Consider the following 13,503-nt stretch of genomic DNA (forward strand, 5'->3'; position numbering starts at 1 on the left):
TGTAACAGAATTAGCACGTCTTACATTTGCCACATGTTGTTCGTTATGTGTAACACACACCCATGAATTATCCCATTATATATCAATCGCTTTTTTTTTTGTATTACCAATAGTATTCACTCGCCTTCTAAGGTAAGTAAACAATCCTTTTTAAAGTGTGTGACTACACATTATAACAAATGTTGTTCCAAAAATTTAACAATTCTTAATGAGGCTTGGCGCGGATCAATATATTAATATTCTTGATAAGGCTTGGCCTGGATCACTTTCATAGTGCGCAAAATCGTTGTGGGACGGCCCCACTTGATATGACATGTCATTGCACCTGTTGATCTTATCCACAATATTTTGTTGACATGAGGTCACAAATACTATCATTTTATGGTCTTCTTTAAATAGGACAAATTATTATAAAGGATTGTTTTGAGTATTTAATATACAAAGCTTGAATTAAAATCCACTAATTGTACTAACTATCACTGTGGTTTACACACCTAGTTACACATTATACTCACCTGGGATTTGAATTCAATCGTCACGGTTTATTATGTAGAATAAATAATGTTATATTGACAATATCACAACTTTAAATTGTCATTGAGTTTTTAAATTAGTTTTTGGTGATGTTTAATAAAATAAAAAGTTAGAGAAATAAAAATAATTTAATCTATTATAAGCTAATTATTAATTTTAAATGTTTATATACTAAACTCAAATACTATCGAAGGACATGTTTTTTTTGCAATATTAGAGGTTTGTGTTTATAAGAAGCAATTACCCAACTTGAATAAAAGCTCATTTAAAATTAATTTGTGGTTTTAAGTAGAGTGAAAAACTTTTATGTAGTAGATACATGTAACACATCTTATTTAGAGATAGGTACATTTTATGAATTTTGATGCTATTATTTAACATTTTATTTATTAGGATTTGATTTTATTGGTTGTTTCTATATGGCTGTCTCCACACATATTTCTATGCTGCAAATAGCTACCGACGGAATCTGTGGCACCAAATCTCTTCCTCATCAACTAGGCCCCGCCCCATCTCATTGACAATGATGCACCGTGTAGAATCTTCGCACTCGTGACCGCTAAAATTCAAGCAACACTATAACCCCACTTCAACAAGAGTAATCGAAACAAGGATGATCTGGATAGAGAAACAAGATAATCAATCCAAGGAGATTGATTCAACTGGAGTGCTTAAAGGGTATTTTCCTTCTCATAAAAAATAGATTATTTCTTGTGGGTAATTGTGATCACGTTCAAACATTTATAATATATGGGGAGTCATACGGTATAGTAAATAGGGAGGACTTAAAGATTGAAGTGCAAAAGATTATAAGTTTGAGTCTACCATCAATAAAAAATGAGTTATAAGTAATTCGATGATGAGAGTGAAGGAAATTAAGTATGCAGTCTCACTCACAACAAAAATACTAACACATTAACAATTATCTATAAAAAAAACATTTATAATATATATCACAAACTAATACTCTCATATGTCTTATAAAAAAATAATGTCATAAAAGTGATTTTTGTTTTCATTAATAACTGATTCAATAATAATATGTCACTTTTAGATTACATAGGGATGAATTTGTAAGATGACTTGCTAAGAAAATATATAATAATAATAATTATTATTATCCTTATGAAAAAAATGTTATTTCACTTTCTAGAAGGACATGTGGCACACTATGTATCTTTTCCCGTCCACCTGACTTTTCTTGATTGAATAAAATCCTATCTATGAGTGGAGTAGTACATAATGTTACATTTAACAGTGTTTTTTGTTTTTTGTAATGTTGTAGAAAATAGACATTTAACAATGCTCACTGAAGTAAATATTGTTAAATGTTTACTTTCTAAATAAGACAATATTTCTCACAGACATTCTATCAAACACATGACAAACATGTCTAACTCCACTACATTTACAATAGATTTGTTAAATCACGAACGACTTCAACTACATTCAACCTTAACATATTCCAATATTATAAAATAACATATGAGTAATGACATCTTACGAAAATTTTATTCATTCTTTCTCCTCCAATATTCACTATAGCCAAAAACCTATAACACTATAGCTGCATAACTTCACAACAAATAAATATCACACTAGTAGTAAAGAAAAAAATAAATGAGCTAAAATAAGATAACGATTTACCTTATACTTGAAAAGAAAAACAAAAAATCAATAACTTCATCATAGTTGTGTAACTTCACAACAAATAAAGTGAATAGAGAAATAAATGAGCTAAAATATGATAATGATTTATTTACCTTATGCTTGAAGAGAAAAACAAAAAATCCACAACTTCTTGAAGAGATAAACTAAAAAAACAAAAAAGAGAAAAAAGTAAGTTATGGGAAAGAAGAAAAAAATTAAGAGAAATAATAAACTGAGTAATATGTATTATCGTGTAAGGTTTTGTTTTTGAATTTGAAAAGATTCTGATCCACTAAAACAAGCGTCAAATGTATGACATTTAACAACATTGCTTTAATAAGCATTGTTAAATATAACAAATTTAACATCACTTTTTTCAATAAGCCTTATTAAACATAACACATTTAACATCGCTTATTGAAGAAGTGTTATTAAATATATGAAGTATGACATTTAACAGCGCTTGCTTCAATGAGCGTTGTTGAATATAATACATTTCTTCATTAAACGCTATCAAATATAACACTTTTAAGAGTGTTTATTGAAGAAGTGATGTTAAATATATGAAGTATAATATTTAACGCTTTCTTCAATAACGTATTTAAAGCGCTTTATTGACAAAGCGTTATTAAAGATAACATCTTTAACCACGCTTATTGAAGAAGTGTTGTTAAATATATGAAGTAATGTTAAAGATAACAAAAGATAACACATTTAACAACGTTTTCTCCAATAAGTGTTGTTAATTATCTTTCGCCTTATATTTAACAGCGTTCAACACATAAGCGCAGTTAAATAGGCGTTGTTAAATTTCAATTATGGCGTAGTGTTTTTACTATCAGTATATTATCTATAATTGATTTTTGTTATAAACATATTAGGTATGTTTATAACAAAAAAATTGTCTACTAATGTAAAAGTTGTGTTTCGTTTTTCATGCAATTCACTAATCCAACCAAACAAAAAGATATGGTTGATTTACCTCAATTAATTACAAATTTTATTAGAGGAACAGGAGAACATATATTATAAGAGAAATTGTTTATCCATAAAGTAAAAAACACGGCTACCAGAAAATATAAATCATAAATAGATAAGTAAAAAAACTCATAATTCTTTATTAGTAAAATATATAACAATTATGTATTTATGAAAAAAAAAAAAACGAATTACCACATATAATAATACAATCCATAATTAATATAATATATAACAATACAATTCACAAATTAGTAACATACATATTAATTTATTAATATATATCAACTAGTAGTATATATAAAAGTTACATGTGTAACATTAAAAATAGGAATCAGTCTTCTATTCTTTTCCTTGGCACAGCTGGGCCATCCTGGATTTGAACTAGAGACCTCACCCATGAAGTAAATCATCGCACCTATGGTCTAAATTTTTATAAAATTGGAAGCAATTGTAATGAGAAGTAATACTGCGGGTACATGTGAACAAATGATAAATAGAACTGTATTTGCTAGAGAATTGGGTGTTGTATGAAACTCGGGATGCATCTATTTTTGTCAAACTGCTCAAGACATCTTTTTACCACCTTATGTGAAAATTGTTGATAATACACACCATATAGTTAATATAATAGAACCCATAATTTGTGTATTGGATTAGAAATTGGGGAGAAATCCCATTGTATAAATGTATAACCATGTTAACAATTAGTAACATACATATTAATAAATGTATAACAATTTATGTTATATATTAGTTTCAAATTCATTATTATGAAAATTAGAACATATGTTTCAAACTTTGAGGACACCAAAAAAGTAGTACAATTTAGTATATATAGCACCACAATTTACATAAAATAATAATTTAAGTCACAAAATTGGTTAAAGAATTCCAACAACAATCCAATATTCTTTCATAATATCTATTTTTTTAATGAACTGTTATGTTCGGTTCTAACAAATAGACGTTTATCTAATTATCTCGCATGCAGTAATCCTCTTCGTTGTAGAATAGTCATTCCCATTAATAAAGTAATTTACCAAGTCTTTAGAATTGAAAGACTTAATTATATAATTCGTATGATGACGTGTCTATCACCCACCTTACCAGCATGTAATGGCCCTTTTGCTGCTTCATTACATACCAGTGCCATTTTTATCAAAAGTGTATGATGTTAAATGAATAAAAGTCACAAGTGTATGATGTTATTGTGAAAGTGTTATATTCATAAATTAAGAAATGTTGCGTGTAGGTTTATAGTAATATTAACTTTTCATTAATTTCTTAACCACTCTATAGATTAATGAAGAATGTTTACAAACATCTGATAATGGCTGCAGAATATGACTCGGCATTGAAAAATTCGTATTACCATTAAGAGGTCTCAGAATTATACAGGCCATTAAAAAAGAAGTATTAATCCATCAAATATATATGTTAAAGTTTTTACATACATAATTTAAAAAATCAATTAGTGTTAAAAGTTTATGCAATATTACTAACATAACAATTTGGATGAAAAATGAAGAAACAAAATATTAAAAAGAAGTAATAAATAATGATATAACTAGAGAATAAAGTATAAATATATAAAGAATTTCTAAAACATCAAATTATTTAGAAAATATGAAAAAAATTAAAGGATTGAAAGATATTATTTTTACTGTTTTTGAACAAAATAATTATTATTTTATCTGTTTATTATACTCTTCTAATTCATTTATACACTTTATTTTACTAGTCCATTCTCTCTCTCCATAATGATAATAAAAGTGTAATTGATAAACAAAATAATTAATAGCATTTTGTGGGGGTCTCCCCCCTCCTTCTCACAAAAAAAATAGCATTTTAAACTGAAAAATTTAGTTCACTAGAAAGAACTTAAAAACGACATTTACTCTCTTCGTCTATTTTAAATAAATTTTCTCTAACGAGTCCTACCTTCATTTCACAAAATGATAGCCAATAATTAATCGGAAGTTGATAAATAAAACAAATATATTGAAATATCTTCATATTTTGGGTAAATATTTTATTAAGTTAGTAGTTAGTTTAAATTTATTTACCTTACATAATAAATAATTATTTTAAATTCAATTTTTAAGAAATTAGTTAATTATAATTAGGTAGAGTTAATTATTTTACATTTTTATATAATAAACTATTTAGTTTCTTTTTAATTCAATTCTTTCAACTCAACTCAATTCTTTCAATAATTCATTCAATTAATAAAATACACATTTTTTTCATTTAATGCCCGACATTCTCATTGCACCGATTGTTGTGGACTTCAAATAAAAAATATGAAGTTTAAAATCTATGTATTGATATTATAAAATTTATTATACTTTTAATATATCATCTATTATTGATTTGTATTACTTTTATTTGAGAGTGAATGATAATTAATAAATAATAGTATATGATTTGTCGATATTATATATTTTTTTACACTATCAATATATACATATTAAATCTAAAAAATGTTGTTAACCTTCTGGAAAGGAGTATAAAAGTATATAAATTAATAAGAAAAGTATCATGGATTAGTGCTTTGTAAATTTTGTGTTTTGATATGATAGCATTCAGAGCCGCCACTTTATTCGGTTCAAATGTCAGTGTCCATGCCATCATCATTGCTTCTATTATGGGCACAACCATAATCTTCGGCTCCTTCATTTTCATAGTTGAATACCTTTTAGGCTCTTACAAGGGGCAATTATTTAGTGTTTGTTACTGGTGGATCAATGGGAGTTATTCCAGGCACTTGGAAAATAGAACTTGATTAATTATTAATCATACTTGTGTCATAACTGAGATTAATATAGTGCATATTTGTCTTTATTTATGACTCTCTTCTAGATGCATGTTTGTCTCTCCCAATAAATATCACTCTTAAGAATTGAACACTTAATCTTTTGTTAGGTATCTAATGAAGTTTTACGTCATTAGACCATTAGACCAATGTTTTGTTGACAGTGAATATTTGTTTTAATTATGAAGAGATGTAAACTAATTCAATTTTTTATCAGTATTCTAAAAATACTATGGGTAAAATAATGAAGACTGTATATCCCAATTCCCAAATAAGTTGTTACCTATTATTTGTATGATTTTAATTCAAATTCACCTTTTTTTGTAATAGTTTTTTCCGTGCTGCTGATTAAGTATTATATCTTTTAAGATATGAATATTATTTATTTGAACTTTGTCTTTTATCAACAAAGTATTTTCTAAGTATATAACACCATTTAAAACAAAAATATTAGTATAACTAAAGAGATATAAAGGAAATAAATATTTAACATACACTTAATTTAAAAAAAATAGGAACATGTGAACCCACATATCCCAAATGATTAATTATGTATCAATTAAATGGGAATACCTTTAGTTAACACCGAAATAAGATATAAAACAATATCTTGAGTAGCTTTACCATACACCATCTCTTTTGCATTGTGCCATTAGAGTTTAATTTTAATGAACTGTGGTTAAAAAAGTGTTTCACGTATTATACAATTAATAAATCACATGTGGCATGTGGCTTTAGATGTAATTCGTGTGATTATGTTCAATGTTTTTGTAATATAACTATTCATACTATAATGTTACATGATAGTGGATTCAAAATTAGATCTTTTATAAAACATGAGGTTTCTATTTCTTAAGTCGTGTACTAACGTGGTAACATCGAACAGATATACTGAAGTCACCATTAAAATATGATATCTTATCATTATAGATATACTAGGTAAGACGTAGAACATCTTAACAATACCATGATCTCAATCATTCATATTTCAATGATAAATATCCAAAAATAAGACATTTTTATGGTGTTAACACAGTGCCTCAGAAGAACTCTACAAAAAATGAGACACAACATTCTCTGATACATTTTTATGGAAGACTTGATTTTGTAAAGATGTCTGTAACTAAGTTTTCCAATTCTAGGAATTAAGAATCAAGGTTCACTTCAGACTAGACATAAAAATGCTTTGAAAGAATGCATTGTGGCCTAATATGGATGATTAAGCGGAAGCAGTGATGCACTGTATTGCCTCTTTGCATATACCAGTCATTGTTGCTTCTGGTCCATAAACCTGTAACGATGATACCAAAAGAGAGATTAAAAGTCTGCCCATCAAAACTATCAATTAAGGCATCATCAGTTGTGTAATAACCTCAATGGGGATGCCAATATCCTCTCCGAGTGCTCGCATTTTTGCTAGACCCTTCTGGTAGTTTGGACCTCCTCTCCTCACATAAATGTGCATCCTTGCTGCTTTTAACTTGGATTCCTAGATTGCATGGCTCAATAATCAATTAACTCAGCTATAAGCAGATTATCATAATGATAGAGGTGGACAAAGCTCTATTGTGATCATAGGCTTTACTTACCTTCTCTTTCAGAGCTCGAATTATGCCACTAAATGTAGCAGCAACATCAGTGAAGTTAGCTATGCCTCCTCCAATCACAAGGGCTCTTTTTTGACCATCCGGATTTGAAGTTGCACACTGGAAAGAGATAATGGGATTCTCATAGATAACATACAGAATACTTAATAGTATCAGGTGAAAAGTTAGCATGCATTTCATAGACTATTTTGCTTTAGACACCGGAACCAGGATTGGCTGCTCATGTAAGCAATAACACTGAGTCTCTAAATTGATAAGTGGACAAGCTAAAAAAATTACAGCACAGATAGAAATTAATTACATCAATAACAACTCTGGCATACTGTAGGACCTCGTCTTCTTTGGGTGCGCCGCTGTATTCTGCATAGTTTCCAAGTTCATTTGCAAAGCCAAGATCACCTACCTGTTTTAGCATTATAGTATGTAATTGTCAGTTAATGCCATGAGAAATGAAAACTAGATATGAATTTTGTTTTTAAATAAAACATACAGTGTCAGCATAGATGACACTTGCACCTCCACCAGCTACCATTGTCCAAATTCGGCCCTTTGGGTTCAACACTGTAAATTTTAAAGACGCACTTGTCTGCAAACATTAAATGAGTGATCAAGTTAACTATCAGGGCCATAACTACTATCAATAGTATTATTGTGTTCACCAATAAGTTACGAGGACCATAACTACTAGCCATAGTACTATTGACGACTACTGCAGATAAGTATAGGGAGTTTAATTCACATTGAAGATATGAGGACCACATGTTATTATTACATCCTAAGATTCTAAGAAGCCAAAAGAATCAAAACTTGGAACATTATTACTTACCCATGATTCCTCTGGGAGGGTTTCAGAATAAAAACTAGTTCATTACTTAGAGGTGGAGCCTAACAATTTTAGTTTTTTTACCGTGGTAAGAATTATTTTTTACCCTCACACATGCATACACATCTGATGGACTTGGTTTTAATGGAATTGCGTAAAATTGTACATAGAGGTCAAAGTTAAATTTTTTTTTGCACCTTTTCATCTAAACCGTGAATGAAAGATTCAGTGGGGCTCATAACCCTTCCAAATGGCAATGGAAATTCAATGTTTCCCCATCTGCAACAAATAAGATGCAAAATATCCATCAGTTCTACATCTCGATTTAGAAATATATTCTATCCTTGAAAATTACAATCAGCATTTGTTAAAGGGAAATAACCCACTTCTTGAAGTTCTTGAAAGCAGCCGTGTCATCTAACTCGCCTCTCATATCCAAAGGATAAGGCTTTCCATTGACCAATGTGAAAGGATTCATCTCTAAGAAAGTGAAATCCAGGTCTAACACAAAAGAAAAGTAAATAAATAAATATTTGGTCAAATGTAAATGCAACTTATCAACAAGTTGACTGCACAATCTTATCTGGTGTTGTGTTTCTACCTTGAAATAGGTTGAAAATCACATTGAGAAACTCCTCAATTTCTCCCTTGATCTGTAAAAAAGTAAGGGCTACTTGTCCGACTCGTTTACATCAAGAATCAAAGCAATATGCAGAAACACAATTTAAGTAGGCAAAAATTCAGTGGATTGGTCCCATAAATTATTTTATGGTTTCAAAACGGCCCTATAATATTTTGTTTTGTTTCAAATAGCTCCGATAAGTGTAAAATGTCCAACAAAGTTAGCCTTTATGTCCTTATAATCATAAGGTCATGACTTAAACTGTTAAACAAATTAAAAAACATTTATTCTCTCTCCTCTGTCTTACTTCTTTCTTTTCTCCTCTCATATCCTCTTTCTCTTCTGAATTCAGACAGCAGCTGAGACCTTGCCGTAGTCATTTGAGTTGGAACACTTTGGATCTGTAACAGAGTGACATGGAGGTTCTGAGCTTCTTCCGTGCACACATCCCAAGTCTTGTTACCCTTGACACTAAACGATTTAAAAGTACACAAAGGTGTTGTTGTCGCCACCGCCATAGCCATTAAATTAAGCGCGGTGCAAGCTCTCTAGATTCTGTTCACTTGCCCAATATCTATACTTGTCATATTGTACACAAATAACACAATAAATGCATACTGGTTACCCTACTCTGATTTTTAATTACCAGCGATGAATGCCGAGCAGCAGATATGACCATTTTTGAGATAGAAAATGAGTACAGAAAGATTACATATTTTGGAGAAAAGGTGAAGCATTTACCCGTGGGCCACTGTTGCTGTGATGTGATTTTTTAGTCTGATAGATAACTATCCAAACAAGGTGTTTTGAAATGCAGGGGATTAAATTGATGCATTATACCTTTTCATTTTGAATTCCAATAAATTTTGAAAGAGAGGGGGTCCACCTACTCCAGGAGTAGGTGGAAAAAATCTACTCCGCATCTTAGTGACTTAGTCATCTATTCTATGAAAATCTAATGGTTCATATCTAATCACTAATTCAAATCACTGTTTTTCCTACAGTGGATGGTTAAGATGTGGAAAATGTTTTTCCCACTTACTCCTAGTGGACCCCCTCCCATTTTCAAAATATCTTTATCCAAACACACACTGAAGCTGTTCTTGTGCAAGCCTTGAAGAAAGATTAGATATATCCAATGCAGGTCTCTGATGAATATGTTGTGGGGTAGGTTAAGGGGGTTCCAGTTGATGAAGCTAATCAAAGTATGCAAAAGAATATGCAACTGAGAATTTGGGGTTGATGATGAGAGGAAGGGAAGAGAAAGAGGGAGAGAGAGATGGGGGGAGAAAGTGAAGGTTTTAATGAGAACAAGATGTAGTGTGAAGTGAAGGCCGAAAAGAAAGTTGTCAATCGACTACATGGTATACAGAGAGAGAGAAAGGATATGAGAGAAGAAGAGGAAGGATAGAGAGAAGAAATAATTTTGTTATATTTTTTAATGCTTATGGTAACAGCGTTATGACGGAAATGGTAACCTCACCGGACACTACACCCTTACAAGACCTATTTGAAAGGGAAAAAAATGTAGGACTGATTTGTAACTAGGAAGTAAGTTAAAGGATCAATCAACAAGTTTTGCTATTAAATTAAAGAAAAAAACAAGGTTTTAAAGTGCAGACGCCACACAAGATGTGGTCTCAACCGTCTCAGTTATGGTGACTGCTGCAACCACAACATGCCATGAGTGTGAATCGCATAGGCCGCAATTAGTGCGCATCCGCTCACAATCGCATTTTTTTTGGGGGTAGAATCCCACATCCACAATTTAAAACCATGTTAAAAGGTTAAAAAGTGATTTGTTCATAAAATGACAAATTAGTAACTAAAAGTGAATTTACCTCCAAGGGAAGAGTTGCAACAAGTGGGGCAATAATTTCTGATGTGAGAGACACTCCTGTTGGGACAAATACAGTCTTAACCTGAAATAAGAACGGAGTATTTTGTCAGTTATAGATTATAGAGGAAGATTATGTAAGGAAAACGTAGAGTATTAAATTTGTAAGTTGAAAATTGTGCTTTCTAGTACCTTATCCCAGTTCTCTTCAATTTCGATTCCTCCACATTCTGAAAAGCTTATGCTGTTCCCAAGTCTGTCAGAGACAATGTTTAGGTAAAACTCTTCATTGTGTGGGATGAAAGGTTCAACAATGAAAGTTGTTATAGGTCCTTTGCATCCACTCATTTCAACCTATATGTTAGAGAAATACATGACATAATACATCAAGGGCAGAAAGGACAGTAGTTACAATAACTACAAAAAAAGAAGGAAAATCACGAGATTGAGATTTCAAGGATAAAGGAGAAAAACACCTCATTTCCCAGGCGCTCTTTCACAAATGAAGCAACTTGTGCCAAATCCAAGTTTAAGGCAACCAATCCACTTTTGCCACGCTTACCAAATAACATGTCTGGTTTCACAACCAACTTAGAAGAGGAAAGCCAAGGTTCCTTCTCTTGTAGCTCAACAAGATCAGTGGACTCTGTAACCTGAGGCACAAACAATAATAAACTGTTTACTCAAATTTGATATGCACACTTCTACAGTCCCTCACATGTGCGATTATGAAGGTCGTGAAACGGTCAGTTTCAAACTGCGGCAGCGGTTGCGGTTATGATGTGCTTACACAATTGTGGAAAATTGCTGAAAAAGCGTCTGCAAAAACTATCACAACCACAGTATTGCAACAGCTATTGCAATTTAAAACCACAGTGGAGATTGTTGATTTTTTAATAATAGAGTTTTCCATTTTTGTAAATAATACAAGTTGTTATGGACCGAACTACCTGGCTGAGATATCCGGGATTACCGTTAAGTATCAATCACTAAAGAAACAAAACTCGTCTGACCGAGATACATGAATTGGTTCATTAACCACCCTCCTTGGTATCCGTCCTCATAAATATCAAATCCCAAAATTCCCTCACTGGCAAAGATAACGAGATTGACTAATCTGCTCATAAATCTCCTGAACACCTTCCCTGCCCGGAACACCCCTACAAAGGGATACCTAGGGAACCACGTAAACCTAACTTCTACTCACACAACAAAATGACAGAGTTCTCCCATAGAGGCACCGCCAAACAACAAAAGCAGGAACCCATTCAACCCCTTTCCAAGTTGCTTCGACCTCCACGGACCAGGTCAGGAACATTACATGGTAAAACATAGCTTAAATGACAAATTATTTTTTAATGATGGATACTGAAACATCACAGGATTGCCTAATCTGCTCATAAATCATGGGATCACCTTCCCTATATGGAAAATCACTGTAGAGGAAGACATAAGGAACCAGGTAAACCTAACTTTTACTCACACAACACACACCAAAGGACTAACAAAAATGACAAACACGGTCAGACAGTAAAGGTAGGAATACGTCCCACCCCGTGCCAAGTTACTAAGATCTCCGAAACTAGGTCAGGAACAATAAATAAACATAGCATAAATAACAACTTTTCATTATTATTGACAATCTGACATGAAATGAAACTATCTTCAATAATCAATAGTTAAACAAATTCAAGTTGATAGAGGTTCAGAACTTCAGATATAAACTAACATTTCGCATAATATGCACATTTGATTATAACAATTAATGTTTATTGTTATACCAATAAATGCACATTTGATTGTAACAATAAATAACAACCTTTTCATTATTATTGACAATCTGACATGAAATGAAACTATTTTCAATAGTTAAACAAATTTAAGTTGATAGAGGTTCAGATATAAACTAACATTACGCATAATATGCACATCTGATTATAACAATAAATGTTTTTTCTTACTGAATCATGATAAGAGCACTTACTTGTGCAGACTTGATGGGCAAGTCATTCCCAGAAAGTCTCTTGTAGTGCTCCTTCACCAATCTCTTGGAATCGTACTCTCTGATCTTCTTGCGAGCCATTTCTCCTTAATCTTCCACAACAAAGAAAAAAAACCAATTACCGATGATTCATTATAAGACATCTGAATACCAAAATCAATGTGAAAAAAGTTCAAAAACAAAATCCCAAACAGCCCTTATGAAAAAACCAAAAACCCATCTCAAATTAGCTTAAAGGGACCTCAAAACTGGGATCAAAATCAAAGCTTGAAGAGAATGGAGAGATCAGGGAATTACCGTAAGATAGAGAAAAGAAAGAAAGTGGGGTGGGTTGTTAGATCTAACGAACACGTGAACGAATGATTTAAGTGTGTGATGGCTCTATTTATAGCTGAAAGCTTCGATTTTTTTTAATTAATATATTCTTTGGGGGCAATGAGAGAAAAATAATAATGGGTTTTTGGTTGGTGGAATATCGTAGAACACAAGTAGGAAGAAGAGGGTAGCGGAAAATGGAAGAGATTAAGTAAACACATATTACACCTACCTCCTATTCCTATATGGTTATGTACCAATGTTTCAACTTTCATAAGTTTGGTCCTCAACGGTTGGTACTTGCCACAACTTATGCC

General features: G+C 31.5%; 1 protein-coding gene across 4 annotated transcripts; it reads right to left on the reverse strand.

Moving 5' to 3' along the window:
- On the reverse strand, positions 6,935-13,503 carry LOC109349181 (ATP-citrate synthase alpha chain protein 1). 4 transcript variants are annotated; one of them, XM_019589886.1, is made up of 14 exons: positions 13,419-13,503; positions 12,854-12,957; positions 11,346-11,522; positions 11,062-11,223; positions 10,874-10,954; positions 9,012-9,063; positions 8,797-8,911; positions 8,608-8,689; positions 8,078-8,173; positions 7,889-7,990; positions 7,570-7,686; positions 7,353-7,469; positions 7,191-7,271; positions 6,935-7,160 (listed from the first exon to the last, which is right to left on the reverse strand). In XM_019589886.1, exons 1-13 carry the CDS (start codon positions 13,459-13,461, stop codon positions 7,200-7,202), a joined length of 1,320 nt encoding a protein of 439 aa, XP_019445431.1. In that variant the 5' UTR covers positions 13,462-13,503; the 3' UTR covers positions 6,935-7,160; positions 7,191-7,199. The 4 variants fall into 4 exon arrangements, with proteins under 4 accessions (XP_019445431.1, XP_019445434.1, XP_019445432.1 ...); XM_019589889.1 differs by having other exon boundaries at positions 6,935-7,271; positions 12,854-12,963; positions 13,419-13,434; XM_019589887.1 differs by lacking the exon at positions 13,419-13,503 and adding an exon at positions 13,169-13,362 and having other exon boundaries at positions 6,935-7,271.

Source organism: Lupinus angustifolius, chromosome LG06 (genome assembly GCF_001865875.1).
Source record: "Lupinus angustifolius cultivar Tanjil chromosome LG06, LupAngTanjil_v1.0, whole genome shotgun sequence".
In the NCBI taxonomy this organism is placed as follows: Eukaryota; Viridiplantae; Streptophyta; class Magnoliopsida; order Fabales; family Fabaceae; genus Lupinus; species Lupinus angustifolius.

Bases quoted from the DNA above. Each gene is read 5' to 3' on its own strand.
- LOC109349181 (XM_019589886.1), bottom strand. From the start codon at position 13,461: ATGAAAGTTGAAACATTGGTACATAACCATATAGGAATAGGAG. The intron at 9,064-10,873 runs GTAAATTCACTT...ACTTTTTTACAG, and splicing joins TTGCAACTCTTCCCTTGGAG to ATCAAGGGAGAAATTGAGGA. The intron at 8,690-8,796 runs GTGGGTTATTTC...TATTTGTTGCAG, and splicing joins GCTTTCAAGAACTTCAAGAA to ATGGGGAAACATTGAATTTC.